This window comes from Micropterus dolomieu, linkage group LG21, assembly GCF_021292245.1.
Source record: "Micropterus dolomieu isolate WLL.071019.BEF.003 ecotype Adirondacks linkage group LG21, ASM2129224v1, whole genome shotgun sequence".
NCBI lineage: Eukaryota > Metazoa > Chordata > Actinopteri > Centrarchiformes > Centrarchidae > Micropterus > Micropterus dolomieu.
The window spans coordinates 32266690-32294550 of record NC_060170.1 but is presented as its reverse complement, the minus strand read 5'-3'; the positions used below and the strand labels follow the sequence as shown (position 1 = coordinate 32294550).

Genomic DNA, 27861 nt, shown 5'->3' with positions numbered 1-27861 from the left:
TTGATACCATGGGACAGGATTGGTGGGTCTCACGGCACACAGCAGCGAGATGAGTAGTCAGGGCATTATCAGGATGAATTGGCTGTCTCTGGACAGGCGGCGAGCACAGTCGAGGTCTTGTCAATAACAGGACAGGGCGCCTCCGGGCTCCCTACACGGCCCAACCCAGAGCGCCTTCCGGCCTCATTAGAAAAGCATATGAGTGGTGTGCATGAGGACAGGAGGCGTATGAGAAGAGAGAGGAGCCTCTCCTCCACCATCTGATAGCCTGCCTCCCAGGCATTGCTCCTCTTAATGAGTCCAGACCGCGGGTCAATATGCCGCTGGGCTGCCAGTCAATACTGGTTACCTGCAACACAAACACTCAAAACCTGCTTTCATACAAAATCAATGTCCTATTAGTCCCTCCCTGTATTGCCTTGGCCCAATCTAATCGATCCCATCTGAAGAGCTCTGCAGCCCCAGTATGACAGATTACGGTCAAATGATCTGATGGCTTAGGCTACTCTGTGAGCCAAGTCTGTTGCCTTTATGATTTCAAAGTAATAGCTTGATATTGGATGAGCAAATACTCTAAATGCTGAAAACTCTGGCACAAGCATTATTGGCAAACCTATCAACCACTCATTCCACATTCCACTCAGTAGTTTTTGGCTTACAGACAATTTCAGTACCAGGATGAAATACAAGCAACACATGTATGACATTAGGTCCAAACTTTATTCCGTACATTTTAAACCATGAATGTTCATTTTCATTTTTTTGCACGCCTAAAACTCTACTTGTTTTGTATACAAGAGTCTAAGAAAAACAACTGCACAACACCACAAGGTTGACAGAGAAAGTCCTTTTGCCGCCCACTAAAAAGTGTCCTTCTTTTCTGTCTGGGGCTGGTCCAGTTTGTGACTTGGAAGTCTTTTAATAATTCCATCATTGTTTCATTGATAATATAAACATGAGATAATCCAAGTTTCTCTCACTATCACCAGTAACGTCCGCTCTCTCCATGCGATCTCTTCATTAGGGTGTTGTGTGCTGCTTTGCATAGATTGCAGATGATCCTTCTAGGCCCCCTTACAACACCCTCCCGTCATACTTCCCATCCATTGGCCAGGCTTGTCTTTTGCCATGATATTCAACTGGGAAGTGATTCCCCTTGTTTCATTTAATTTTGTTTTTCTAGAAATGGTTAAAAAGACTAATAAATTTACACGGTAATTTTGCAGCGAAGGAATATCAACAAGTTATTTACATCAGTTTTCTTTACAGAGACTGAACAAAGACCTCATAATATATATTTATCTGCATATCTCAAAGGCAAAACAAATAAACAAAACGGTAATGTAACATTGTACATTGTCATCATTGAGGATATCCTGGTACCATGAGGTTAAATTACTGAAGATTGAACCAAAATCCAGTCTTTACAGTGGGTCATAATGGATATGTCTCACAATCAACTGGGATAAATATTGTAAAAGATGTGACTTATGCACAAAATACATAAAATTCATAGAAATGATATCTATACATGGAACAAGGATAGGAAATGTACAAACTCATTTCAGGACCTCTCTTTTCGCACAAAGCTGAAAAAAGGTTTTTGGATTAATATATTAATAATTATCAAATATTTAAGTCGGATATAAACATACACATATTTGTGTTCTCTTTACCGACATTATTCAACCTCCAGTCCACTAAAAATAAAGTCATGGCATGTGCTTAATCAGCCTTACACACCTTTACTTTGTACAATCATACCCTTTCCCTTAGGGAGTTTTGCTCTTCTTTGATGAAGAGCAGTGCATTTTGTTCACGAGAAAATTTCAGATTAGGGGAGTGGGGCTTGTGAGTGCGTCTAGTAAGACTGTGCACTTTTCTAAGAAGCTACCGAGCCTCTACCTCTTTGGGGTTGCGAGATGGGGAGTAGTCCCGTGGGTCCTGGGTGGTGGTGAGGGGGGTAGTCCTCCTGGGTGAGGCTGGCCTGGCACTGCCGGCTGGCACGAGTGGCGGGGGCGCACTGAGGGCAGCAGTAGGGGGTGTTCTGTTCAGAGGGCCGTTGTGTCCTGTGGAAGGGCTGAGTCTAGGGTAGGCCATGCCACCTAGGTGGGGCATAAAGGGGGGCATGTGGGGTAGATGGCCCTCCATGGGGGACTGGTGCAGCTGATGGAGGCGTGCTCTGTCAAGCTCCTCCCTCAGGTGGAGGCGCTCTCGCTCCTCTGCCTGCTGTCTCATCCTCTCGTGTTCCCTGCGCACCTCCAACAGGTGCTCGTGGTGAGAGTAGTCATGAGCCTCCCTTTCGCGGTAGGCTCGTTCCTGTTCGTACACACTGGGGAAGCGATGGCCTTGCTCGGCCCTGAGCTGGAAGTCCATGCGCCGCTGCAGGTCCAGGCTGCGGTAGGCCTCTCTAAGTGGGTCCCAAGGGAAGGCCGGGTGGGGCAGGCGTTCTCTTCCTGCAAGGGGGCTCACTCCCATGAAGGGAGCCATGCGAGCCCGGTCTAGCACATTGAGGCTGCCCATCTGGGGCATGGCACTCATGGAAAGGGGCAGAGAATGTGCCATGGGGACACCATGGAGGCCATGTGCTGGGATGTCATTGCCACGCGGTGAGGGAAGAGGGGGCTGCTGGGATAAGGGTGGGTGGTGGTGGTGCGGATTTACAGGTTGGCTGATGGGAGCAGGAAGAGCATGGGCTGGTGGTTGGGGGGGCGGCTCAGAACTCACCACCATGACCTCCTGCTCCTCCTTCCTCTCTTCCTTAATCTTCATGTCATTTTTCACCTTGTGGAGGAGCTCTGCAGGCGGGGGCTCTTTCCTCTCGCTGTCCTTGAGTGTAGGTGGGGGCCCACCTGCCATCTTCATGCCCTGCTCATTGATCACTGCCTTGGAGTATGGAGAAGGAGAACGCTGAGCGGGTTTGATGGAGTCTTCTGAGGACCTCCTCTCTAGCATCTCCTTGCCAGGTGAGCGGCTCTCCTTCACTTTCACGTCAGCCAGTGTGGAAGACTCTCTGTGGCGCTCCAGCATCTCCTTCTCCGTGTCACGGACCCGGTCTACACTGCCACTGTGATGTCGACCCGAATCACTGGAGTTCTGGCTGTTTGAGCGAATCAGGCTGCTGATCTGGTAGCTAACTGGAGCAGAGGCCGGAGATGAACGGTTGGAGTGGCGGTTGCGATCCACAGAATCCCTGTAAAGGCATAATAAAACAATTTAGTCAGTGACAGTTAAAACAAGCATCATGTAGGTGGGTTGTATTTAGGTACAATTTACCTTAATCAAATTTCCACAATAAAATGTGAATTAATGTGAATTTTCTTTAAAAAATACAGGTTGTCATGCTCTTGTCTTCCTCCGGTAATGTTTACTCTCTTTAAATTTGACAGTAACCCTTATGATTTGCTAGAATATCATCCACAGAGATCCATCCAATTATTTTTTGACAGAAAGCTTCTCTCAGAGCTGCTTGTTGCCTGTTTGATTTGTGTCTGTTTCGAATCAATTTATTTCTGTTTCCAAGGATACTACTAATGAACTGGAGATTTGTCACATTTTTGTCTTTAACAGTAAATCTCAAATTCCAGAGCTCATTCAAGTGGTATCAATTTGTCTTAACATCATTTCAACATCTTTTATATTTTTAATGCTAGCTGGAAAGGGGATAATTATTTTGGTCATGTCTTTAAAGTTGTAATCATGTATTTGAGTACCTATGAGGATAGTTTTGTTATGTTTATGCAAGTATTCATTGTTCAATATATTCAGTTCAGCTGTTATCTTCTTGGGAGAATTCCATGTGCTTTAAAATATTACAGTAAAGTCCCAGGTCAAATGTTGTGTGCAAATATATATAGTAATTGTATTATTGTAGAAAAATTTAAATTTAAAGCTTACATCTTACAAATAAAACCCCAAAAAGACAAAAAAAATGCTAAGTTGTTTGCATCTGCCTCAAACTCACCTGTCTTTATCCTTCTCATCTTTCCCAATGGACGGATCTCTTTTCTCCCTTTCCCTCTCTCTTTCTCTTTCCCGTTCTCTTTCCCGTTCTCGCTCTCGCTCATGGCTGTTGGCTGAGCTGCTTCTTTCAGTGTCTGCGGTTTTGGGCCACTGTGGCGGTGTGGGGAAAGATGGCGGGGTGCGTCGGAGTCTGTTCCAGGTGTCGTGGTGGGGGCCGCCAAACGTGGGCAGTCCTCCTGGCCCCTCCTTGGTGCCAAACATACTGTTGGACCCTGGAGGGAAGGGGGAGACAGGCGTGGGACCCACTGTAAGTTAATTGGGCACAAAACCTTCTCGAGGACACATAAGATGAGAAAGACTCAACAACAAAAGCTGCTTTTGTCTTTGTCTCTGGAGGTTCTCTCAATGAAGCTGTTTGAAAGAGTTAGAGGTTAATGGCTCCCCCCACCAGAGAAAAAAGCTACTCATTTGCTTTTGGACTAAAGGTTTCAGAGGCTTCTCCCCCTCCCTTCTTTTGCACTGGATGAACAGGGGAGACTCACTTGCCCTCTGGAGTTGAGGGCTGTGAAAAGCCAAGGGAGACCTTAGCATTCCACAGCATGTCTATTCCAATCACATTCATTTTCACAACAGGGTGACCGATTTGGCACACAAAAATAGGAGGGATGAAGAGAAAGAGAGAAAAGCGTAGAAAGAAGGATGCAGGGGGAAAAGAGAAAGCCCTCCACGGTGGTGCAGAAGGGGCTTGTCAAATAATTAATAGATGAACTGCCAACAAACAGCAGACCTGAGAGTGCCTGTTAGCAGCAGTGCAGCCAGATTAAAGCCAGGCTGTTGGGGACATGGTTGGTGGATGAAGTGGAGGCAGGGAGGAGGTTTGATGTTGTGTGTTGTATTGCATATTTGAGCCTCCCTGGGCTAGGGCTGTTTTGACACAGAAACTAGAGCTAAGTGTCTTGATTTTTTTTTTCCTCCCCTCCTGGCTCTCCCTGTGGTCTAACGCTGCCCTTCTCTGTTCTGTTACTGGCCACAGGGGCCAGATTGAAAGGGGGAGCGGTGGAGGAGGAGAGGGGGCCAGCGCTTACCAAGCGAGGGGTTGCCTAATCCTCCGAAGGCACTGCTTGAAAGGTTGCCGAGGCCGCCAAAGGAACTGGAGCGACTGAAAGGATCTGTAAAATGCCAAACAGGGATTAGCAAAAGGGGGGGCTGGCTAGCGGTGCTCACCCCAACACCAACCCGTTTCACTCGGCTTTTCTCTTACAAGCGAGCTGTGGTTTTTTTTAGCGCTGCCACCCTAGCTCTCTGTCTGGTAATCCTGCAGTAGCCAGGTCGCCTGGATGCTGGATTCACTGCCACTAACTGGAGTGGAGTGTCTCTGACCCTGCTGGGGCTAGTGGAACAACATAGCTTGATGGGGAAATTAGTTTTGAGCAGTTGGAGCTGAGCTGAAAATAGACTGTGGTAGGGCAGGGGAATTAGAAGCTGTAAAAATTAGGCTAGACAGACCACAATGATTTAACTGGAGAATCAGTGTCTGATGGGCTCCACTGACGCAGAGCCTCCAAATTTATTGGAATAACACAAATATTTACCCGGAGAAGTCAGTGAACAACATTGAAATGATAATTTGCAGTCCCATTTTAATTCAGCAAAAATCCATCAGGAAATGCAGAACTTATCAACAGATTAGGGTTTAAGGATTTTCAGCTCTGGGGCTTGTTAATAAATCAGAAAAGACAAACAATTGAGAAATCTCCTCTGCCTCACACATGAATTCCCCTGACAGGAAAATTTTGTTCGCTAAATCTTCCTTCTCAGTGCAACATTTGTTCATAATCACAAAATGGTTTGAGTCAAGGGCTTATTCCATGAAATCAACTTGCCACCCTGAACCCAAACAGTGTCTCGGGTAGAATGGTGGAAAATAATTGATTGCATAAAAAAAAATTATTAAATGCACAAATAAATCCAACAACATTAACTACCCTCAGTACACCTATGAATTACAAAATCAACTTTGCAAGCATATACAAAATAGTGTCATATATGCTGTTGCACTATGTATTAGTTTGTCCAAACTAATGAGGGAGACAGAATACTAGGCTAGCTACTCTTTTTAATAACCGCAGACAGTGTTATTTTAGGCTGTGTTACAAATTATACTGTCTGATTGTATGATGGCTACACTCTCCATTACCATGAACTTCAAGTAGTATGAAGTCATGCAAAAAAGACTGACTACAGTGGCCAACTGGACTCCATATTACCCTTCAATTGAACCTAAGAGACTAGAAATATGTAGGTTTCAAATTACACCTTGTAATGTGTTAAAAACCATGAGTGCAAGAGAGAGAGAGAGAGAGAGAGAGAGAGAGAGAGAGAGAGAGAGAGAGAGAGAGAGAGAGAGAGAGAGAGAGAGAGACGGAGAGAACAAGGAAATAAATGTATAAAAAAGATTTGAACATGGGGTTTACTTACACTTACCTGCCAAATGGCTAGGAGGCAGGAAGCCGCTGGGGTGGGGGGCAGGACCATACGGAGAGGGAGCTGGGTGGCTGGAACCTACCAGAGCAGAGAGGATATAACAGTGCTATTATTATCCAATCAGACAAAAACAATCACAATTCTGTGATTAGCCAGAGCTAAAAATGTAAATGTGAGTAAATAATATAATATTTCCCTCCAACTGCATCACAAACATACGTGTCAGCTAGAGGCGTTTAGAGATGGCTGAGTAATGCAAATTAGCAATTGATATTTTGCTTTCATCTCAGCTTTTGCATTTTTGTGCGCGAGTTTATAGTTGGCTATTGAGGTCAGTTCCTGGCTGTGCAACAAGCTGGCCTCTTTCACAAAACACTGCTACCATCACCCATATTCCATGAATTGCTAATGAAAGAACCAATTACAGGAGTGCCTCTGACACACCACTGCATAATTACCAGTCAAAGGCCGTTCGCCTCTCTGTTGCCCTCCAACGCAGGGCAAATCAGTCAATTACCTAACCGAGAGTCATCCATATTCATAGCCATATCTGACTCCCTTTACTGGCAAAACATTTGCTACAAAAGCACTATAATTAAGTGAACATTACATGAGAAGAGAGAGAAAAAAAATCATGCCAATTCATTACAGTGGTGGAGGAGCAATTTCGGCATGCAGCTATAAATGCTAATTTGCATTAAGACAAAAATGGCATTGGAAAGATTTGAGAACGGTATAATTTGAGTATTTTTAATGATTTGCCTTGGAAGGTGGAGGTTATCACCCTGCGTTGGGTACTGGAAGACCCTACTGACCTGTGGAAGAGAAGAGGGGTCGTGCCAGGTCATGAGGGTAGGGGAACCCTGGGAAGACTCCTGGAGCTGGGGGCCGACTGAACAGGTCCAGCTTCCCATTCATGTCCAGTTTGTGAGGATCCAGCTGCATTTGCTATAGTCGAGAGAGACAGAGAAAAAGGAGAGGAAGACGGAGAAAGAATATTAGGTTGATAGACAACAGTACCAAACATTTCCAACAACAGAGTGAGGATTTGTCCTCGGCTACACTGGGTGAGAGATCAGAGGAAGACAGATACGCCAACAATGGCTCCATGTCTCCAATTCTGGCCAACTGTGTTATAACAAATATATGTAAGCTGATTAGGGACACTAAATCCTTAACAGGGGGTTAGGGCCCATGAAGGACTGACACCGCCGGGCCAGTGGCATTAGCAGAGGATCCCCATGGTGAGGCCACACCAACCTCTGTCAGTGAGAGTATTTCCCGACAAGCATTTTTGTCTGTCCTCATGTGTTGCATTTTCTTCACTACTACTATTACTTCAGCTACTAATTATGTCACTGAGTAGTATAAATGTGAAGGTTAATGATCTACAGATCCTTTCTCTTCAGGTGGAGTGAGTCATGCACAGAGCCTTTACTTATTCTTAGGAAGTGTGACCTTCTTACTGTATTTTTGATGATTTGATTTTTTAGTGTTGAAGTCTTAGAGAAAACTTAACCTGTGGAAACACTATTTTTGTTGGATTTTGTATCGTTCTTTCACAGCCTTTTTCTTTTGTGTAATTTGCCTTTTCCCACCCACATCTTTCTGAATCCAATAACACGATTATAGATTTTTTAGAGGTACAGATCCAACTATCCAACATCATCAGCCCTACTTTATCCACTTTACTTTACCCATTACCAATATACTGTATCTGGTTTTACATGACAGCAAGATTCCTGCAAGACATCTTTATCCATCTCACGCACCTTCATTTTCTGCTGGTGGTGGTAGATCTGCCATGCGATCTGGACATGCACTGCGCACCACTTGCCAGGTTTCTAAAAATTTAGAGAGAAACTGAGGTTAGCCTGCTGGCTTTGATATAGGGAACTAAAAATGGATTCTGGCATTAAAATTATCTGGCAAAACTACAAAGTGGGAACTCGTCAGAATTTTCAACCGGGCAACGGATTAAGAAAATCTAACCCTGACTTTAGCCCAACAGAGACCTCAAAGCTAACCTTAAATGCAGCCAAAACCCTGCATGTCCTTGATCAGGAATTGTTGAAGAATTTGCAGTTTTAGACTTTGTGGCCTGGCCAGAGAGATGAAACATTTAATAAAGATGGACAAGGCAACCACTTACCCTAACAGATGTCCTGAATGGATCTGTTATCTGTATGGACAAACAGACAATCATTATCATGCCCAACAAAGATAAGTTGCCAAAATGTGCAGTTCTGCAGAGCTAAAAAATAGCCAGTTTTGGGAGGCTCAATTCACAGTGGGACATTTTAAAAAATGTATGTCCTCACTTTTAGGTTCTTTGGATAAATGTGTCAATAGAGATGCATGAGGAGAAATGCCTTGTCTAAAAAAGATGTTAATGTAAATATGTGCACAGTGTATGTGTGGCTTTTACCAGAAGGAACAGAGCAAGAGCAGACCGGTTCAGATGCTTACCCGTGGATCCTTCTGTAGAAGTGTGTGAGGTACTGCTCCAGGACGTGACGCTACGTCAATGGGATTAGATGCCTGAAAGAGAGACAGAGAGAGAGACAAACGGAAAGATATGTCAAACAACATTTTTAAATCAAAGACAGAAAAAAAATAGGACCTGTTACATACTGTATACTAAACTTCAGTAGGTACTTCATCCTCATATATTGATTCTCAAAATTGGATCTAAGGTGTACATTATGGTATCCTCAGCATAAAAGTCAAATTGTAATTTTCTAATTTAGAGAATGCATGAGAAGGTGTTACTGCCACCATCTCAATGAAGTAGTATAACTGAACGTTGATGTCCATGGCATGGAAACATGTGAGAAACTGTTTTAAAACCACTAGAAGATCCTTGAGCTAGTGATGCCAGCATCACTCTAAGCTTATGTCCTCCTTCAGCAGCACTATAACTCGCTAATCCTCGACGACTGCTACTATATGGCTGAAGTGAGTGGATTAATCTGCACTGATGCTGCTGGCACTGGGCCACGCCCGAGTAACGCATCTCCGATCTGTCCGATCTCCTCTTTAAGTCTTTGAAGCACAAGTGCCTAGATCAGCCTTATTAATCCATCCCTACATCAGGGATAGGAAGATCCTGCACGGTGACCTGGGTCACCAGCCCCCATAAACAAACACATCCCAAGCACTCCCCCTGAAGCTCCTCGCCAAGAATACTTAGCAGGGGCTTTGGACGCGTAAGACTGTTCCCTGAACCATCTGGAGGGGACTTCGACAAAAGGGCCCCTCCATGACAGAGCCCCCTGGGAATAGGGCCAGCGGATTTAGGCCAGCTTTGATTGGTGGCTTACACCGGGTCACAGCCGCTGGGCATCTGCCAGACAGACTCACACCCACCCACCCACTCGTTCCCATCCCTCGAATCCCCTCCACCCCTGCGTCTTCTCTCCTTTGCTGTCCTGAGCAGGCAGACATCACTTTCTTATCTTTGGCATTGGCATGGTCACTGCTTGGGTCAGCATGCCATTCTGACCCTGCATCAGTATTATAGATGGATTTCTGGATTCGCATGGAATGGGGTTTATAAAGACAGACTACCGTACTGTAAGTGGAGTGTGTAAGCTAAACTACAGAAACTTTGTAGTTTGAAGGCATGTGGAGCAACTGGCATACAGCAAAGACTCTGTTCATTATCCATTGCATTTACGCTGACAAAAAGTGACGTTACTTGAATGCAATAAAACAAGTCAACTTGCATTTTTATTTTGTTATGCCTTTTGTGGGCCGTTAGTGAGCTTTTGATTCAATTGTGCAGACGTTTGTGTGATTTCTTTTGTGCCCATGCTTCCTGAAATTCTCTGCCTGTTTGTAGATCGTGGTTTAAGGGTAGGGATGTGGGGCTGACCTTGGGCTGGAAGGCTCCTTGCAGCGAGCTGAAGGGTCCTGAGTGTGGGAGCAGCGGGGGCATGCCTGGCATGGTGGGAGGATAGGAGGGGAAGAACTGGGGAGAAAAGAGGAGGATGGCAGACACAAAAAGACACAAAACAAAATCATACAGAGATACGTACAGGAGCATATGCACACACAAACCCACAGTCACAATAAAAACTCTCACGGCAACATTCAAATATGTCAAATATTTGGTTTGCCAATTGCAAATAACAGATTTAAATTAGAATGACAAAAAGAAACTCACGTTTGAATGTCTGATAAATGGATTGTCCAGTTTGGGGGTGTATTTGTCGAACTGGAAGAGATAAGAGGGAAAAGAATTAGGAAAAAAAAAGTCATAAAATTATATAATTTACCAAAGTCCTTTATGCAAAAGCCTTCTTTAATAATGACATCTCATTATTTTTACATCACAGAAACAAAACACATGATCCACATCTGTAACTGGTAATAAGCAGGGTTTTGATCCAGAATAATAAGCCCTGGAGAAAAGCAGCTGGCTTGCACTGGTCATGGGTTTACTTAAACTGCATGCTCAGATAGGCAGTTAAATTACTAACAATACGACCGCTTTAGCAGACTGCCAAGATGAAGACAGCCTGCATGATTTTCCAATTGAGCATACAGACGTTGGGCGTGGAGGCCCAGCTTGGGAATCAGACCATTCTAAAACCAGACCAGTTGTTTCTATTCACTGGAAAATGTGTAGAAATGTGAATCTAATTGCTTTTGACTGCGATGGAATAAGCTCTTATGGTATAGATAGGAGGGGAGTACATGGAGACATATAGCTTGTTTTGCGTGTTAGAAAACCAGACTTCAAAAGAGATTTAGTCAACAGGCCAATTCTCTGCGCAGAAAATCATGGAAAGAATATATGGAGCCTCTTGTGTGTCTTTTATTATTGAAACTGAATCGAGTAGATGACATTTGCAATGGTTAGGGGTTAATACAGGACATCTCAGCATGAAACTGATATAACCATGACATGCTGAATTTATGTGAGGAAACCTTTTCTGTGGCATAGCTTATGTCTACCAGAATAATCTCAATTGGAATGTGCCATATAAAAACTACTGTCGTTGTATAAAAAATGTTTCTCATCATGTCATGAACACATGGGAATCTAGTCGGTAAGCTGAGAAGCAGCGGAGGGAGGGTTAGAACGGAGACTGTTGCCCCATGCATGAATGGGGACTTTGTATGTCTGTTCACAAGCCAAGACTGGCTCTCTATTTTGTAACAGGCTAATTACAAGTGACAGTAACTTATTCCTATTCCGCAAATACACAAACCATTTGCAGGTACTTTTTGTGAGTGTTTTCAAAGCTCTCTTGGCAGGCGCATACGTTTTGGGTTTACATAAAACAGGAAAATGAGTGTGTATGAATCAGTGTTTCTGTGTGTGCGTATGTAGCGACACGGGTGGCTGGGGGGGCGGGGTGGCGGAGTAGGGTTAGCTAAGCTGCTGGTGGAGACACAGGGTTTAGGTCACGGGCCCTCTTGGTGTAGCAGGGCCATTCACATCTGCACACAAAATGGCCGCAGCGGCAGCAATGGTGTTGGCGGCCTTGTTTGTGGGCGATAATAGGCCCAAATCAAAGACAGACAGCCTACTGAGAGGAAACGCCGAGCCAGCTTCCGAGCTCATTAAACAGCTCCTCTGCATTTCTGAAAGCTGTTTAATGTCTGACACTGGGAGAGGGATTTTGGCCGCTTTATGGCCTTGTAAAAAAAAAAGAAAAAGAAGAAAAAAACAAAACTTGCCTTTGTAATTTATGGTGCCTGTCACAGTTTTATAGTAAACAGCTTTGGCTAATTAAAGCTTAATATGTCATCTTATAACAATTAAGGATATTCCTTGTCCAAAGACAAGGCAGGGGCAAGGGGGCGGGGTAGAATAAATGCTCAGTGCTGCCATTTGGCAAGCCAGCTGCTTGAGGGCGTTGAACAATAAATAAAAATAGAGGCTTCATAATTTCATTAATTACAGCCATTAGCCAAAGACTGTTACACAGTTGAAATGACATAGGGTGTCTAGAGAGCAAGAGAAAATAAAAGAGAGAGAGTGAGAGGGAGAGGGAGAAGAGAGAGGATGTACAACTGGGCCATACTTGATTTGCCTTTTCATGACAATACAGTAAAAACAACCACAATCATTATTACTCCTGCCTCTCTAAGCAAGCACCAAAGAGAAGGAAAACAGCATTGTTAATGAGGAAGGGAGGGGAAAAGGCATAAGTTAAGTAACAACACAGTTTCAATTAAAAGGAAAAAAGACATTAATCGCTGTCTCAAAGCCCATCTTAACAACACAACCAGAGATTAGGGGTGGGTGGTGGGGGGGTATGTACATCATGGGCTACATAATACCAGCATTAGAGAGATGAGGAAAAGTGCCTCTTTCATCTTCAAAGAGAGGACTGTGTATATAATTCCTACCATGTCAGGAATAAACAGCAGACCAGATAACTGCATGTGTGTTGGCTAAAGAAACGTCTAAATGGTCTCTATTCTTATCTGAGACATAAATACCACAGCTTTGATTTCTAATGTACAGGATGGGGATAATGTTGGATTGGGGCCTTAATGGGACCACAGGCTCTTAATCAGAGGTCATGACATGATGGATTAGATCTACGCCAAAAAGCTAGAAATGTCTGAATAGTCAGAGATTGCTGCGCATTTGAAATGATGGATGGATAGTCATAACCTTTTTTTCCCCCCCTCTGTGCCCCCCCAACCCACCCAACAGTCAAAGCACGGAAGCAATTACAAACATTATCAAAACACTTTTGCAGTGATGTCATCCCCCCTTAATCTGCAATGAAGTCATTTGACTGACTGCAATGCTTTGAATTTGTCATTGGCAAATATGATTGGTGTTGAGTTGTTGGGCTTGTTGAGCACACATGCGCGCACACACACACACACACACACACACATCTGTTTGACGGCGCCTTTGTTGCCCTTTGTGAACAGGCAAATGAAAACATTCAAAACCATTTAAAACACATCCATATGCAAACAATTGAAAACCCTGCCTTCAGGCAATTCCCTTTTTTTGATTCTCTGCAAACACTAAACAGCAAAATGTATGTCAAAGTTAAGACTGAGGTGAAAAATGTCAATGAAATTTGGTAACGTTGGCCTGTTTGGCTGACATGCCACAAATCAGGAAAAGGTCTCTATGAAAAGTAATGCATACTGTGGATGTACAGTTTTATGAATATTTCCACTATGGATGTAGAAGTTGCATAGCATGAAAGTATATATGTGCTTTGTCCAGTTTGACCAACCGGGGCAGCAACCAGCACGTATCTGGTCGAACTAGTAGACGTGCTAGTGTGTGTGTTTGTGTGCGTGCGTGCGTGTAAAGGGAGGTGGCAGCCGGTTTGTCCTTGTGATAGTGGAACAGATGCGATGGTCCCAGTTTCTCATCAGCTCTCAGACTTTATCAGAAATCAAAAAGCAAAATTAAACTTAATCAAGTGTCATATTTTTTAAAGGGAGGGGTTCCTACAGCTACGGGGAGATATTTGGTGAATTTCCGGGGTAAAAAAAAAAAAAAAAAGGGGAGGTATTGATTGAAGAGGAGACTTGGAGGGGTGACAGGTGGGTGGGTGGGAAGTTACGGGAGCTTTTTGTTTTTACTTATCCTCACATTTCTGGCTTGGGTACGCACCATGGGGGGTGCGGTGGGCGGGGTGAGGATGGCGGCCGGGGGCAGACTGGCAGGGAAGGGCGTGAAGGTGTGCTGGTGGGTGTGTTGGTGCTGGTGCATGTGCTGGTGTTGGTGAAACTCAGCCCTCAGGAGTGACACGGGGGCCAGCGGCGAGGCGGAAGGCCCCCGGCCCCGCTCTGAACTCTGAACCAGGAAGCGGTTGTTCAGCTCCTGCCTCAGGAGGTCATGCTCTGCAAGAAAGGAGAGCGAGGAAAACCAAAAAAACCAAAAAAACAAAACAAAACAAAAGGGGGTGGGGAGAGGGAAGGGGGGGACACAAGAAAAAAAAGGCACGGACGCCCAGTCAGTCTTCACAACAAGGGTAGAAGAGAAGAAAGAAAATAGTCACCTGGCATTCTCTGTTTCTCCAGCTCATGCTGTGAGGGTTTTCTACGTGGGGACTCATTGGTGGTGGTAAGAGAGTTGCCTGTGACAATGTGCCAATCAGAATCCCCGAATGAGGCTGGCAATACATGATTGGTTGGTTGAATGATATCAACAGACTGGTATCTAAAGACAAGAGAGAACCAAGAGTCATCCCAGCAGAAAACACACACACTCTTGCCCTCTATTAGAAAGTCAATGCACAACTGGCATATTTATTACATATTTTGGAGACACCCATCATCGCTGGAGACATTTGTTTCCTACTACTGCAGCATGAAATTGCTTTTCTTGATGTAATTGTTGAACATATTATCAAATCGTTACAAATCACATATTGTTGGCAGGAGAAAACATAATTCTGGTTGTTGGGGGTGCATCAGATTGCTGACTGAGTGCCCCATTTTTCAACATGTGACTGTTTAAGTGCTGCTTTCAGTTCGCTCAAGAGGTCTCCAGCTGTGATGACTGTCCAGTTGTTAGCTCACAGTTTTCCAGTGACGTGTACATTGACGTCATCGCCCCTTTTTAAAATTTCTAAGCTAATTTAAATACAGTCCATCTTAGAAATTGATGTCCTCCACCAATGAAAATAATACCTAATATTAGAGAATGTGATTTCTGTGAGATGCAGAATACTATTGCCTTTTACAATTAAATCAGATTTATTTCTGAGCTGCACAAGGATGATTTGCTTGTGAGTCTCTTTTTACGTCTTTTCAAATTATTGATGAGGTTATTTGAGGTATCTGTGGCTGCTGCACTAACTGGACTGCATTCCTGATCTTTACAGCCAGATCAATAAAAATATATGCTGACTTTTTAAGAAAGAAATTCTCTTTATCTTGACAGCAATCAATAAATCAAACGCTCTGACACACAAGAGAAATCAATGAATGGTCGCAGGACTGTACAGCCAATCAATTTGGTCCGAATGAAATGATTGGCTGGCCGCCTGTCTACTTGCCTACCTGAGTGCACTCTGCTTGTGCACATATGAACATGTGTTTTTGGGAAGGGGCTTTGGAGGGAGGCCTTAAGGGAGTGGGCGGGATTTTTTAGGTTGAATACTTTCAACATCTTGCTTCTTAGCTTGCTAGTTTCGTTGCCTAACCCAGCTTTAACTGGATTACTGGGTTGTTACGAGCTTTAGTGTCTCATGTACTTTTGAGATTGAGGCAAAAATATTTCTTAGTATTCACTAGTGCATAGGCACATAGAAAACTGACTCTTAAAAATGTATTTTTAAAAACTGGAACCATAAAAGGAATATTAGAAGCAATCTTTTCAAGATAAAGTCCTTGTTTATCGAAGCAGTAATAAATGTTTTCTTTTAACATCAAAGTACGTCACTGTTCCATGTATAAAATCAGGAAAAGGAGGAAATAAAGCTACATACATTTAGCAATGAAAAGAAATGATCTCATGCATCCTTAGAGATATAAAGAATATTTGCTTTGATATACTGTACTGTGCAGTATATCAAAGGACAACTAAGTAAAAAAATGTAATAAATGAGCACTTACCAGATCAGCAAATCAAATATGAACACCCGACTAGTTTCAATACCATATAACACATTTTATGATAGTAAGTCTCCACTTAGTGTGCATTGGTACTGTACCAATGCACACTAAGTGGAGACTTACTATTCAAAGAAAAGAAACGGACATATGAAGAATACTACAGTATTATACTACAGTAGTATTCTATACATATGTCAGTTCTTTAGAATTGTAATTGTAACATGGATACATGCAGAGGCATGCAGAGGCAGGCAAATCTAGAACAACTGAACATAAAACAGACCCTGGAATATAAAATGGATACCTCACTATCCAAACTGTTATAACAGCGTCTAGAGTGTATATGTTTACTATCACACATTAATATTCAAAGATGCAACTACATGTGTTATGAGAAAGGTCAGAGATTATTATAATAAATACTGCCACAATTTGCAGCATTTTGTTATTTTACTAACTAACTAACTCCTTAAATCAAGAATAATTAACTAACTAACTAATTAAAGGACAAGGGAGTCTTGGTCCTTCTAAAGCTACCATGTGTCCTAGGAGTTTGTGTGTCTGCACTGGTGGAACCATCTAGCATGTGAGGTGCGCGGCTTTACCTGGGTAGGGGGTGCCGGCGGGGTGCCCTGGCACCACTAAACTGTTGGTTGGTAAGGTCGGTGGTGGCGGCAGTGTGGCTGGGGTTGCAAACATGGCCGGATGGCGATGGGCCGGGCTCCGTAGGGAGGAATAGTGCGAGGTAGAGAGATTAGCTATGGACAGAGGCAAGGCGGGGGCCGAGGACGGGAGCCCACTGAGGTGGTGGTGAGGGGATGGGGGCAAGTGCTGTTTGGGAAGCCCCACTGGACTGCTGCTGTGGCTGAAGATGTAATGGGAAACAAAGGAAAAAACGATTATTGTAATAATGCAAATGAAAATATACTTTATTTTATTAAGTGTTGAGTCAGAATGCAGCGGTGTCATACATTCAGGGAAAGCTTGTTTACATGGGATATTTTCATGTGCATTAGTTATAGTTATATATACATATATGTCTTCCATTGCTTTGTTTCTAGCTCAGTGTCAGTTCAGCTGTACTGATAATGTTTGACACTTTGCTTTGACAACACAAGAATGATTTTCCAATAAAACTTCTTAAATTGAAATAAAAAAAAAAGGTGAGGGCAGATGAGCCGAAAAGGGAAATATGTGAATGTGTTACACGTAACGGTGTGTTGCACAATGAAAAACAGTAAATCTGACAGCTCTTATTGCAAGTTTGTGTGTCAGAAAATCAATATCTGCATGAGATAGTCAATATTGTGTAGAATATAGAATTGTACAGTGACTTGTCGCATTCGACGACATTATATTAATGTGGAAATTGCTGCAGTTTATTTTATCACCGTCGCCACTAAACTGGCAGGATCACATTAAAGGAAAGTGGCTGCAATGTAACGTGTCGGGTACAAAAGGTGAAACAAAATCAACACAGCTCCCCAGATACACAGTTTCTTCCCATATTGTTGGCACTGACATTTCTAGTGGTCTTACACTGACGTTCTTTAGTTGACCAAGTGAAGATGAAACGTGCCCCCAACACAGCATCAGTGTGTTAAAGTTCTAGCTTGAGTATACTCAGAAGTGTGTTTTTTTTGTGTTGTCTGGTTTACACAGCTAATTCTTAGTAATGGTCATTTTAAATTGAACACAAATTCCTCCTATCTTGTACGTCCGTACACCTGCAACCAAACATGCCCAGGTAACAACCTACCTGATGTCGTGAAGGCTGTTGTATAGTGGGTGATGCACCTGGTGGCCGATTACTGGCCGTGCGTGGTGCTGTGGGGGCGGAAGAACACGGGGCTCCTGGTGCAAGTGTTGTTGAGGAGGGTGGGGCTGGGGGTGGGGTGGTGCCCTCAACAGGGGAGGGGTAGGGACAGGGGGCGGAGGTTGCTGCTCCTTTTTGACACTGAGAGGAGGCGGGGTGGGGAGGTGCGTCCTAGGGGGCTCAAGGGGGGCCGCCGCTGCAGCGGGGGCAGGGGAGCCCGTAGGCGCCGATGCCGGGGTGGGGCTGGGCACGGGAGGCGTAAAGGGCACCTCACTGTTGCTCTGCTCCTGGCTGCGCTGGAGCCCTGATACTTTGGCTGAGCTACAAGTCTTGGACTCGGGACTCTCATTCGTTGGCACACCTGAGAAGGAAAGAAACAGCAAAATGTAAGAAGAAAATTTGTAGACCCCTTTCTGAAAAGTGTAAATTATGTATTGGCCATGTCAGATGTCAACCAATTTCCTGGTTTGATTTAAAACTACCTTATTCCTAAATCAGATAATAGCCATACAGAGGTAGCTCTTTGCTATTGATGATGATGAGTATGACATAGCTCCTTTCCCTCCATTAAAATGTTGTCCCAATGTCTTCTGCCCAAGGTTCCTCTTGTTTCGCTCTCCCTAGGTTCCATTAAGTGTTTAATCAGGTCATTTTCATGCTTGACTATAATCAGATGATCCAATTTCTTCCCGCAATCCAGTCAGTATGAATAAATCACAGCTAATTAAAGTTAAATGTCGGCCCCTATTCAGGGCTTTGCTGAGCACACAATCTGGCATGAAATAATTATGTTTCAATTGTGCTGTGAAGGGAGATCGTGGCCCCTTATCTTGGCCTCTCTGCCACTGCGCCTTGCTATCCTCCCTTCCTGATCTTTCAGGGGATTTGGGAAACCACAGCAAAGCACTCTGAACTCGACCACTTTGTCTTTACCATTCATCAGGGGTCTTTTTCAACAGACAAGAAGCTTTTATAATCAGCATTCCACTGAACAACGACTTTTCATACTTAGGCTGTTGCAATTTAATGACAGTAATTATATTCTGTTGTAACAGGAAAATGAAAGGGGCAAAAATTGCCGCATCTCGACACCTTTCACACAAAGAATCTCAAAGCACTTAATGAAAAAGAAAAGACATCTGACAATATCAAACTTCTCTCAGAGTAAAAAGAAAAGCAAAATAGTCCACAAAGAAATGGAGTTTGAGGAGATGGTAGTGTTACCATTAACTACAACAGCTGAAACACTGCTATAGCTTCTGAATTCATTAAAGCTGGTAGCGGTGGAATACGTTTTAAGCACAGACACATCGCATGCAAAGAAACATCAGAGAAAGAAAATGTTCACACCCGGATAGAGAAAGATAGAGACAGAGGAAGAGAGAAGACAGCCGCTCTCTAAGCAGCTCTAATCTACAGCTAAGATGCACCAGTACTTCAGTCAGAAGGCTTACTACCGCCTCAATTAAAAAAGCTCCATGGGCACTCTCGACGGTAACAAAAAATGAGAAGAGCCGGGAGCTGCTGTCAAGCCAGTGAGAACTCGACATGCAGCCCACTAATGGAATATCCAGTCCCTATTAACAGCCTGCTTAATCTTTCAAGGATCCTAACACCCATAAAAAGACCAATAAAAAGGCAGGGCAGAGCTTTTATTTTTTTATTTGTTGCGCTCCCCCTCCCTCGCTCCTTGCGTTTTACGGGAGAACTGGGGCTGGCTAAGGTGTCACGATTTTCTAATGAATTCCGGGGTCCAGGAGTATATAGACCTCCTGATTTATAGGGGTCTGGGATTCGGATTAAACTGTCAGGCTCTCGTTCCTGCTAGCGAAAGAGAAAGAGAGGAAGACTGAAGGTACAGACAGACAAACAGGCAAAGGAGCAAATATCCACAGTCGAAATGTCGCCGTTGGGTGATGTTGCCGTGGCAACCTGTTCTCCCAGACACAATGCGAGGCGAGTGATACTGAAGGAAGTCTCACTACGACCACTAGGAGACAGAGAGAGGGGTTTCTAATTCTAATGCTGGGAAGCCAGGGCCACAGCGAGCACTGGGTTATCTTAATGATGATTCTAATGGGCTCTAATGGAGGCAGGGAGGTATCCGCTCAGAACAACCCATCCCTCATTAAAATCGCTCCGCAAGCTAAGACACTTACGCTCAGGCACACACATGCACAAATGCATGCAACAGAACATGGACACAAAAAAAGTTTTTAGTGTGGGCGTATTACACACACACACACACACACACTCCAGCCCAGATGTCTTCATTTTAGAAAAAGGCACCACAAAGATAGAATCAGACCACATTTGTTAGAGAAAGCAAACAGGTATATCATTTCAAATACTTTATCAGCATGTTAGGATGTGTTCCTGTTATATCAGTATAAATAGAGTTATTGTTTGATAGTCTTTTAAACTGCAGGTCATCCAGCTTCTTTAGCATCAAACAGGCTGTCAAGAGCAGTGAACAACTGACGGTAGAAAATACTGAGTACCCTTATCTAATAGATTACTTTTTCATTCTTTCTCAGCAGCAGCCATGTTGTGTGCAAACTAGCGCGCAGTGATAACAAGAATAACAAGAATGCCTGTCTGACATATGTCACCTAAGGGCTATATGTAGCAAAATCAATGCTGTTTTTCAACAAACACCACCCCCCCCCCCCCCCCCCCCCCCGCCGCAAAACCGCACCACTGTCAACTGAAGTTTAAAGCATTTCAACAAACTGCCAAATTTGACATGGTTTTGTTCTTCTTTTCCTCAGGACATGGAACACACTCCCTGCAATCACATACTGAGGAAAACAGTAGGCAAGCCACAGGCAGTCATGTGAAACAAATGTCATACGAGTGTCTGTACAAAAAATGTGCTGTCCTGAAGCCCTGCCCTGCAAACCTGAGCAGATGGTGTGAGTGAGTCAGGCAGGTTGGAGGGCAGTCTCGTGGTGGGGGGTGGCACCAACATCCCTTCCACCCCGCCAATCCCGACACCTCTCCCGTTAGCTGGGTTAGTGCACCGGTGGGACAGGGACATTCCCTAGGGGGGTGTTGGCAGGTCTGCTCACCAGATGACATCTCATCCCAGTATTGATCTTTTTATAGATGTTCCTGTGGCCCTGCTTACTCAGGGGAATTAGGCCTTGCACTGTGCACACGTGCCTAGATTTGCAGTGATATGGGGTTGATGATTGGAGGCGTGGACAGAGGAGGGACACAGGGACTAAGGTAGCAGACGGACCACAGGCCTCTGGGATTCGCTGGTCATGACTGATGTGTCCAGCGGGGAGTCTGGGGTGAACACAGTGTCGCTACACAGCTGTTCCTGCCTCCAATATCCTTCACTTGTGACCCTGTTTGTCCCTGTGGAACATCTGGAGAGCTGGAACTGATCTGGTCCTATGTGGCCTTTACGCAGCCAGATGGCCCAGCTTGGACCAGTCTGGAATAGATTGGCCCTGAGCTGAACTAGGATAGGCTGGTTGTCATCATCCAACAGACCTCAATAAAAGAATAATGTGGCTCCTCGCTGTAGCCGGGATATCCCTCTTAAGCATGGTCTGTTGACACATGTCGAGAACACAATGCAGGAGCCCTGAAGGACAGCACTGCACACGTTTGCTCTCTAATACTTTGAGATGCAAAACTGTAGCCATTAATAAACATTCACTTTGAAGTTTTTTTTAACCACTTTATTTTAAACACACACCTGTCTACCTGCAAATGGACCCAAAGACCTCATGAATGAGACGAGGGCCCTAGAGAATAGTCTAATTCGGCCTCCAACTAAAACCTTCAGCAAACTAATGCTGTGAATGCAAATAAGTGTGTTACATAAATTACCTGCTCACTGCAGACAAGATGCCAGTATATACAACAACCAGGGAAACAGAACCTGTATGCAAAAAGCCTTTTCAGATTAGATACGAGGGCATGCAAATTCTCCCCGTGTCAAGGGGGGTCGGGGGCTAAGAGAAGCTTAAGGCCACTGGGTGTTCTCATTTCCTAGGCAAATACTACGGTTCACTCCCTTCATGGCTTTGCCAAAGCATAAACAGTCAGGGCACTGATAAAATAAGGACATGAACAGACAGATATTTAAATAAAGCGGCGTATCTACTGAAAGACGTTGGAGGATGCAGAAGGTATGTGAGGATGCACGCTGACTTGATCCATCTCCCGCTGGCTCTGGTTGACAGAATATTCTGCTGCTCTTGACGGTTGAGCTCACAATGATTTGGTTTTTGTACCTCTCTAGACAAGCAATCTGCACAGAGCCAAGGCTTAGCTCACGAGTGAGTGACTATGGAAGATGGCTATAACAGATACTGGCAGAAGGCAGGAAACCGCAGTCTTGCCAATCAACACTTCATTGCAGTGAGGTATTCAGTCATAAAAAAAGGTGGGGTGATTTCAACAAAGTGATTTTGTATGAGAGGAACAGAAGGACTGAGTAGCGTTGAATCATTGTGCTAATAATAAAATCACAGGAGAAATTTGCAATGGCTTGCTTTCCCTCACAGTATTTAATCTGCCTTGAGCATCTCCAAACTGGTGACGAGGGGGAGCCAAGGCAGCGTTTCTGCAAATCACTCAGAGATGTTAATGGGGGAGTGGACAAGGAGAAAGCTGGCCAAGATAGTGAAAGAGTGGGGACAGCTGGCATGTTTCAATTATGTCTCTCTGTCTCTTCACTGCAGCTGACAAAAGGAGTGAATGGCAGCAGAATGGGAATGGGTGTTAAGCTGTAACACGTTTACAGTCAAAGCCTGGGTATAAATTGAGAACCTAATGTTCATTTCAGAGAGCTGGCAGCTCAAGCTGTGGGATGAATCAGTTTTTCCTGCGCGTATCGGATCACAATTCAAACACCAGCCATATGGTGTAGGACACATATGCCATTCACCTCTCATGGCACATATGCCAATGTTGTGGATAGGAGGCAGATGACGTGGAGCACTTCTTCCAAGGAAAGAGAGAGAGAGAAAGGCAGAGGTCTAAATGTTGACTGTCCTTTTATGTCATATACAGTCCAGTGGTGCTCTTAAAGCAATACTAAACCTTCATTAATCCCTGGTTATATTGTGCTGCAGAGAAACAAGTCGCCTCCACACTCACACATCCCTGCTCTTCTCTAAATCTCCATCAGGGCCCATCCCCCTGTAGAGTTGTTTATAGCAGAGCTCATGTGCTGGGACTGCCATCAGTCTCAGCTTCTTATGAACACAGCCGGGTCATCTAAGGTCAGTGCCACTGGGCTCTCCTAAATAAAAGGGTGGACATCTTGGAACTTTCAACAGAAAAGATCAAGTCTAATGGCTGCACTGACGCGGCCCACCCTGCCAGCCCGGAATTTGACCCCTTTCACTGTCCCTGACCCATCACAGACCCTGGTGACCATTCTTACCCCGAGGCAGCTGTGGACAGACAGCCAAAAGGCAGGGACATAGAGGGGCAATCTGAACTTTAGGAATTCATTTTGTGTTGAAAAGAAAGGAGAGCCTCCAGGAGTTACTTGTGCAACGCTGCAAGCACTAGCCTTATCATTTCATTAATTAGCATGACACGCCTGCCTGATGGACTTGAACGCCGCAGCAGCAGCTGTCTCAATTGATTACGGCAGTGGACGTGGTGCTGCAATTATCGAGGAGACTGGAGACAACGCCTGCCACTTCTAATAAAGGACTTAACTCCTGCTTCCCACATCACAGCACAGCGGTGGGAGGACAGTGGCAGCCTCCCTGTGTCTCCTATACCTTTAAGACCTTTTCAGAGTCTCTCCACGGGCTGCTGTGGAGCTCAGTGTGGGCTGTAGTTCTTGAGCAGCGTGTCAGCTTTACTTAAGCTTGCATAACGTCTGAACAGCATCACTTTGGTGCCCCACAGGAAAGCATCCTCTATTAGCCCACCAACTGGCTCACAGTCCACGGATAATGGAAGAAACGGAGGTAGGACAGAAAGAGAGAGGGAGAAAGAATGAGATATAAGAGACACAAAGACAGGGAGCTTTTGCCAGGAAGCTTCAAGTCCAAGCAGAAATGGAGGGAGTGAGAGCTCAGCAATGTAAACAGAGGCACTGCTTTCCAGCCTCATTTCATGTATGAACATGCATGAAGCCCACATGCCTCTAAGTGGATATAATATTATCTTTCAGTGCCGTACTGATTACTTCTCAATGGAAGGGAAATGGCTGGGTGAAATCCTTCAACAAATCCTAAGTGGCATGACAGTGGGCTGAAAGAGCCTGCATGTTTTTTCCTTTTCCTCCTCCTCCATCTCCATTTTCAATCCCCACTCAGAAAGCAAAGCAACAATCGGAAGCTGACAGCTCCCAACCTTTTGCCATACCTCATTCACTGTTTTGACTATGCAGCCGTTGTTATTTAGTGCCATGAAAGGTGTAGGACAAACATCTTTGCGGACATATCGTGTTTCCTTAAGTGTTTTGCAGATGCAGGGGTTTGTTGGCGTTAAGTATCACAAGCTGTAGTTTATACCTAGACACTGCCTGAGCTACTCACCTGCTTCACACAAATACAGCAGCCATTTTCATAATGTCAAATAAAACCCTCTGACAGCCAAGAATGCTGAGGCAGCTAGCCTTTGCAAGTGGTGGCCTTCTATAGCTGGCAACAGCTAAAAAGAAATATCTCTTTATCAACATCTGGCAGAAAGCTAGATTGTCAAACAACCACAGTGGTTCTTTTTGTCATGTTAACATGTTGACTATGCTGATCCTGACTCCATTGTATGTTACAGCGTGCCACAGGAATTTCATTGCATTGGGACAAATAAATAAATAAAAGAAAATTTTATAGAATAAATGAACTTAAAATAATCATACCAATTTATGCAGCCACAGCAAATATACTGCACCAAGCTTACCTCCCAAAACTCCACCAAAAATACATTTAATATGACTTTTTAACAAATTTAGTTATCTTTGGTGTAAATGTTTCAGTCAATACAGAAAATAGACAAACATCCACTATTAAAGCTTTAAGTAATTTCCATCGTATTTAAAAAGTAAAAAATAATTTCACAGAGCCCAAGAGATATTTTCTCTGACACACAGTTCAAATCCTCACATTTGAGAAGACAGAACCAGCAAATGCATTTGCATTTTTAGCTTGGTAAATTACTTATTTCACTATCACAATTACTGTTGACTAATGTTTAAGATAGACTAAGCTTAGTTAAATAAACTGAATAATCAACTAATAATTTATTGATATTAATTGTACATGTAAGCTTATCAAAAACATTGTTTTACCAAAAAAAATCTATTCTGAATTTCTTATTCACCATTTTATACACTGTAAAACACTGAAATTTCCCTCATGAGAAGGGTGGATGCAATACGGTAAGATCTTAGTGGACTATTTGTTTAAAGATAGCACCCCAGAGTGTGCATTAAAGTGCTAGTTCTTATGTTCCACATATCTACAGACCCCTGGGAAAACACACTGTCCGGTATGGACACACCGATGTAATCAATGTCTGTTCTATAGGAGGATCCTGCTGCTGAGCCGCTCCTGGGGTGCTGCTGGGTAATTAGGCTTACAGATGGAGACCCAGCAGCTGTTGAAGACTAGACTCGAGCTGGCATTTTCCCCTGCCAATGGCTTCACGCCAAAAGAGCGGTGTTCTTATGAGCTACAAGCTTTTATTTCTGCATCAGTCAGAGCTTGTGATTCTGGAAGTAGACTTAAAAACACTAGTTGTGAGGGTTTTTTTGGGGGGGGGGAATTACATGTCAAGGCTGGTGACACACTTAGAGGACCGTGGTGGTGATGTTTGAAATAGCTTTCATAAAGAGCTTAGTTAGACAAACACACACAAAAGCTTACTCAAAATCCCTTCCCTCCCTCTCCCGACCAGCATGTTCTCAACCACTGCAGGAAAAAAGTTGACACTTGGAGAGTGTATATGGTTCGCAAACATTTGCTGTCCTTCCTTGCACCCCATTCATCATTCTTGATTAGAGAGAGCATGACAGAGAAAGAGGGATAAAGTGACCCACACTGCGGGAGAAAGAGGGAGAGCGAGGTTAGTTAATAAGGCAAAGGGGGAGCAGAGGGCAGGGAGTTGTCAGGTAAACTAATGGAGACAAGGCCCGGATTCTGACCTGTGTGGCAGCTGCTAACCTAAACCCACCACCGTCTTCCCCCATCTACTCTAAGCCCTAGCCAAACATTCAGGGAGGCAACACATCACACACACACACACACACACGCAGCTAGGAGAATCTGGGTCTGGCCTCCTCGAGCCTTAGTGGACAAGGAACATTCACAACAGCCTGCAAGTTTTCAGGGCTGCTATGAGCTGCCGTATTTCACTGTGGCGTTCCAAGTGCGGCAAGCGAAGAATTGATTTGTTTGGAGTGTGAAGGCGGCGCGTCAGTTAGGGGAAATGTGTGAATGTGTGTATGACTGTGAGGAGAGGGGGATACACGGTGAAACAGGAGCGAAATTGGACTCCGAAACGAGCCAAATCACTTGTGAGATGAAACAGACTACACCAGGAAAAAAAACAAAACAAAACAAGGCCCCAGAAAAGTGTCGAGCAAGGCAAGCTGGCACGAAAGCAAAAAAACAGAAACAAAACAAACACACTTTTCTTTCTGCTCGACATATTTCAGACCTCAGATGACAAAACAACACTGAAAGAGTTAGAGGAATCAAAATCAAACCGCCAAGTGTGTCTGACTGTTTCATGAATCCGTGTCGAAGCGGAGGCTCCACACCACATCAAACCCTGTAAATTCTCCTGAAAGCCTCCTCTCTTCCTTTAGCAGCCAGCGCTTAGATTATTGTGTGCAGCTAAAAGGTAAGTGTTAGGAGTGTCACACTTGAGAGTGTGTTTTAAGCGCCATAAAGTATCAAGACCCAGATGGCTCATCCTCCCTGAAAAACATGTCCACTCTAACTCGGCTCCAGTAGCACCTGCTACCAGGATTAGGTCAGTGCTACGCCAACCCAGCACACTAATACAGTGTGCCGCAGCTGATAAGGAGCCCAGGGCACTTCAGCACTTTTCTCCGCACTTAACAATTGATAAGTCAATATCTGTATCATTAGTGATAGCAATAGCCATATATAGAGCTTTTCCAAAAACACAGAAAGCCACAATTTTGAAGTAATTTGTCACTGTTAGGCCACAACAGATGTGGTCCTTTCAAGGTTGATATCTGTGCCAATAGTTTTAGACTGAGCATACAGTCTAAAAGTCTTGTTATACTTTTGGTTATGCTACCTAATATGTATAAATATTATATTGTTGTGCCAATAAAGTATTTAAAGATTTCACACACAAATAAATCTTGGACATAATGTGGATGGGAACACTGAAACTGACCCCATTCCTAGTTACTATACCAATATTTACAACATGCATGATATATAATCAAAATGCCTGAATTTAGGTTATGGAGTACAGTACTGATTAGTGCTACAGTATACATGTAATCAATCAAACTTCATTACATAGAGCTGAAAAAAACTGATGTTAACTAAAAGAAAATATCAGCAAGACCATATATCAGTCGAACCCTTGTCAATGCTGCTGCTAGTGCTCTGTTCACACTTCTCCATGGGTCATGTGGTATTGGAGCAATTTCTCTTGCTCCTTCCTAAAGCAAACATCAGTGAAATCCCAGTCCTGCTGCTCACTCCTCAACACAGCAGCACTAACCCAACAGCCAGAGAGGCTGGAGCTCGGGCTCTGCTGAATGGGGTATTACATTCAGTCAGAGGCCATTAGGGGCCCCACCACCAGGGCCCAGTGCAGGGAATTCACCGGTAGCCAAAAACAACAGCCAAACAGATGACCGCTTGAATGTTGGAGGAGACCACACTGTGCATGTTGTTGGTTTTTTTTTTCCTACCCTGAAATGGCCAAAATGCAGGCCCCTGTGTCTTAGCATATTACCGCCTGTCTGTTGACATACACTGGCACAATTAATGGCACTCATGTCCAGTGAAATACAGGACCAAACACAAACCTTTTCTCAGCAGTGCGTGTCGGTTACTGCTTTG

The 27861-nt window shown here is 44.1% G+C and overlaps 1 protein-coding gene across 9 annotated transcripts in view; it reads right to left on the bottom strand.

The window, feature by feature from the left end:
* Window positions 1–701: 701 nt before the first annotated feature.
* Window positions 702–27861, bottom strand: part of fbrsl1 (fibrosin-like 1) — a 270501-nt gene continuing 243341 nt past the window's right edge. For 4 of the 9 annotated variants that reach the window (XM_046034076.1, XM_046034080.1, XM_046034081.1 and 1 more), the window contains 13 exons: window positions 17765–18182; window positions 16611–16870; window positions 14036–14286; window positions 10616–10666; window positions 10325–10420; window positions 8917–8988; window positions 8600–8629; window positions 8220–8291; window positions 7263–7395; window positions 6442–6525; window positions 5049–5132; window positions 3965–4235; window positions 702–3193 (listed from right to left, as the gene is read on the bottom strand). In XM_046034076.1, coding sequence (XP_045890032.1) covers window positions 1891–3193; window positions 3965–4235; window positions 5049–5132; window positions 6442–6525; window positions 7263–7395; window positions 8220–8291; window positions 8600–8629; window positions 8917–8988; window positions 10325–10420; window positions 10616–10666; window positions 14036–14286; window positions 16611–16870; window positions 17765–18182 — 3125 coding nt within the window. In that variant the 3' untranslated portion in view covers window positions 702–1890. Of the gene's footprint in view, window positions 3194–3964; window positions 4236–5048; window positions 5133–6441; window positions 6526–7262; window positions 7396–8219; window positions 8292–8599; window positions 8630–8916; window positions 8989–10324; window positions 10421–10615; window positions 10667–14035; window positions 14287–14444; window positions 14606–16610; window positions 16871–17764; window positions 18183–27861 lie in introns of all 9 variants that reach the window. The other 5 variants (XM_046034084.1, XM_046034077.1, XM_046034079.1 and 2 more) reach the window with 5 other exon arrangements.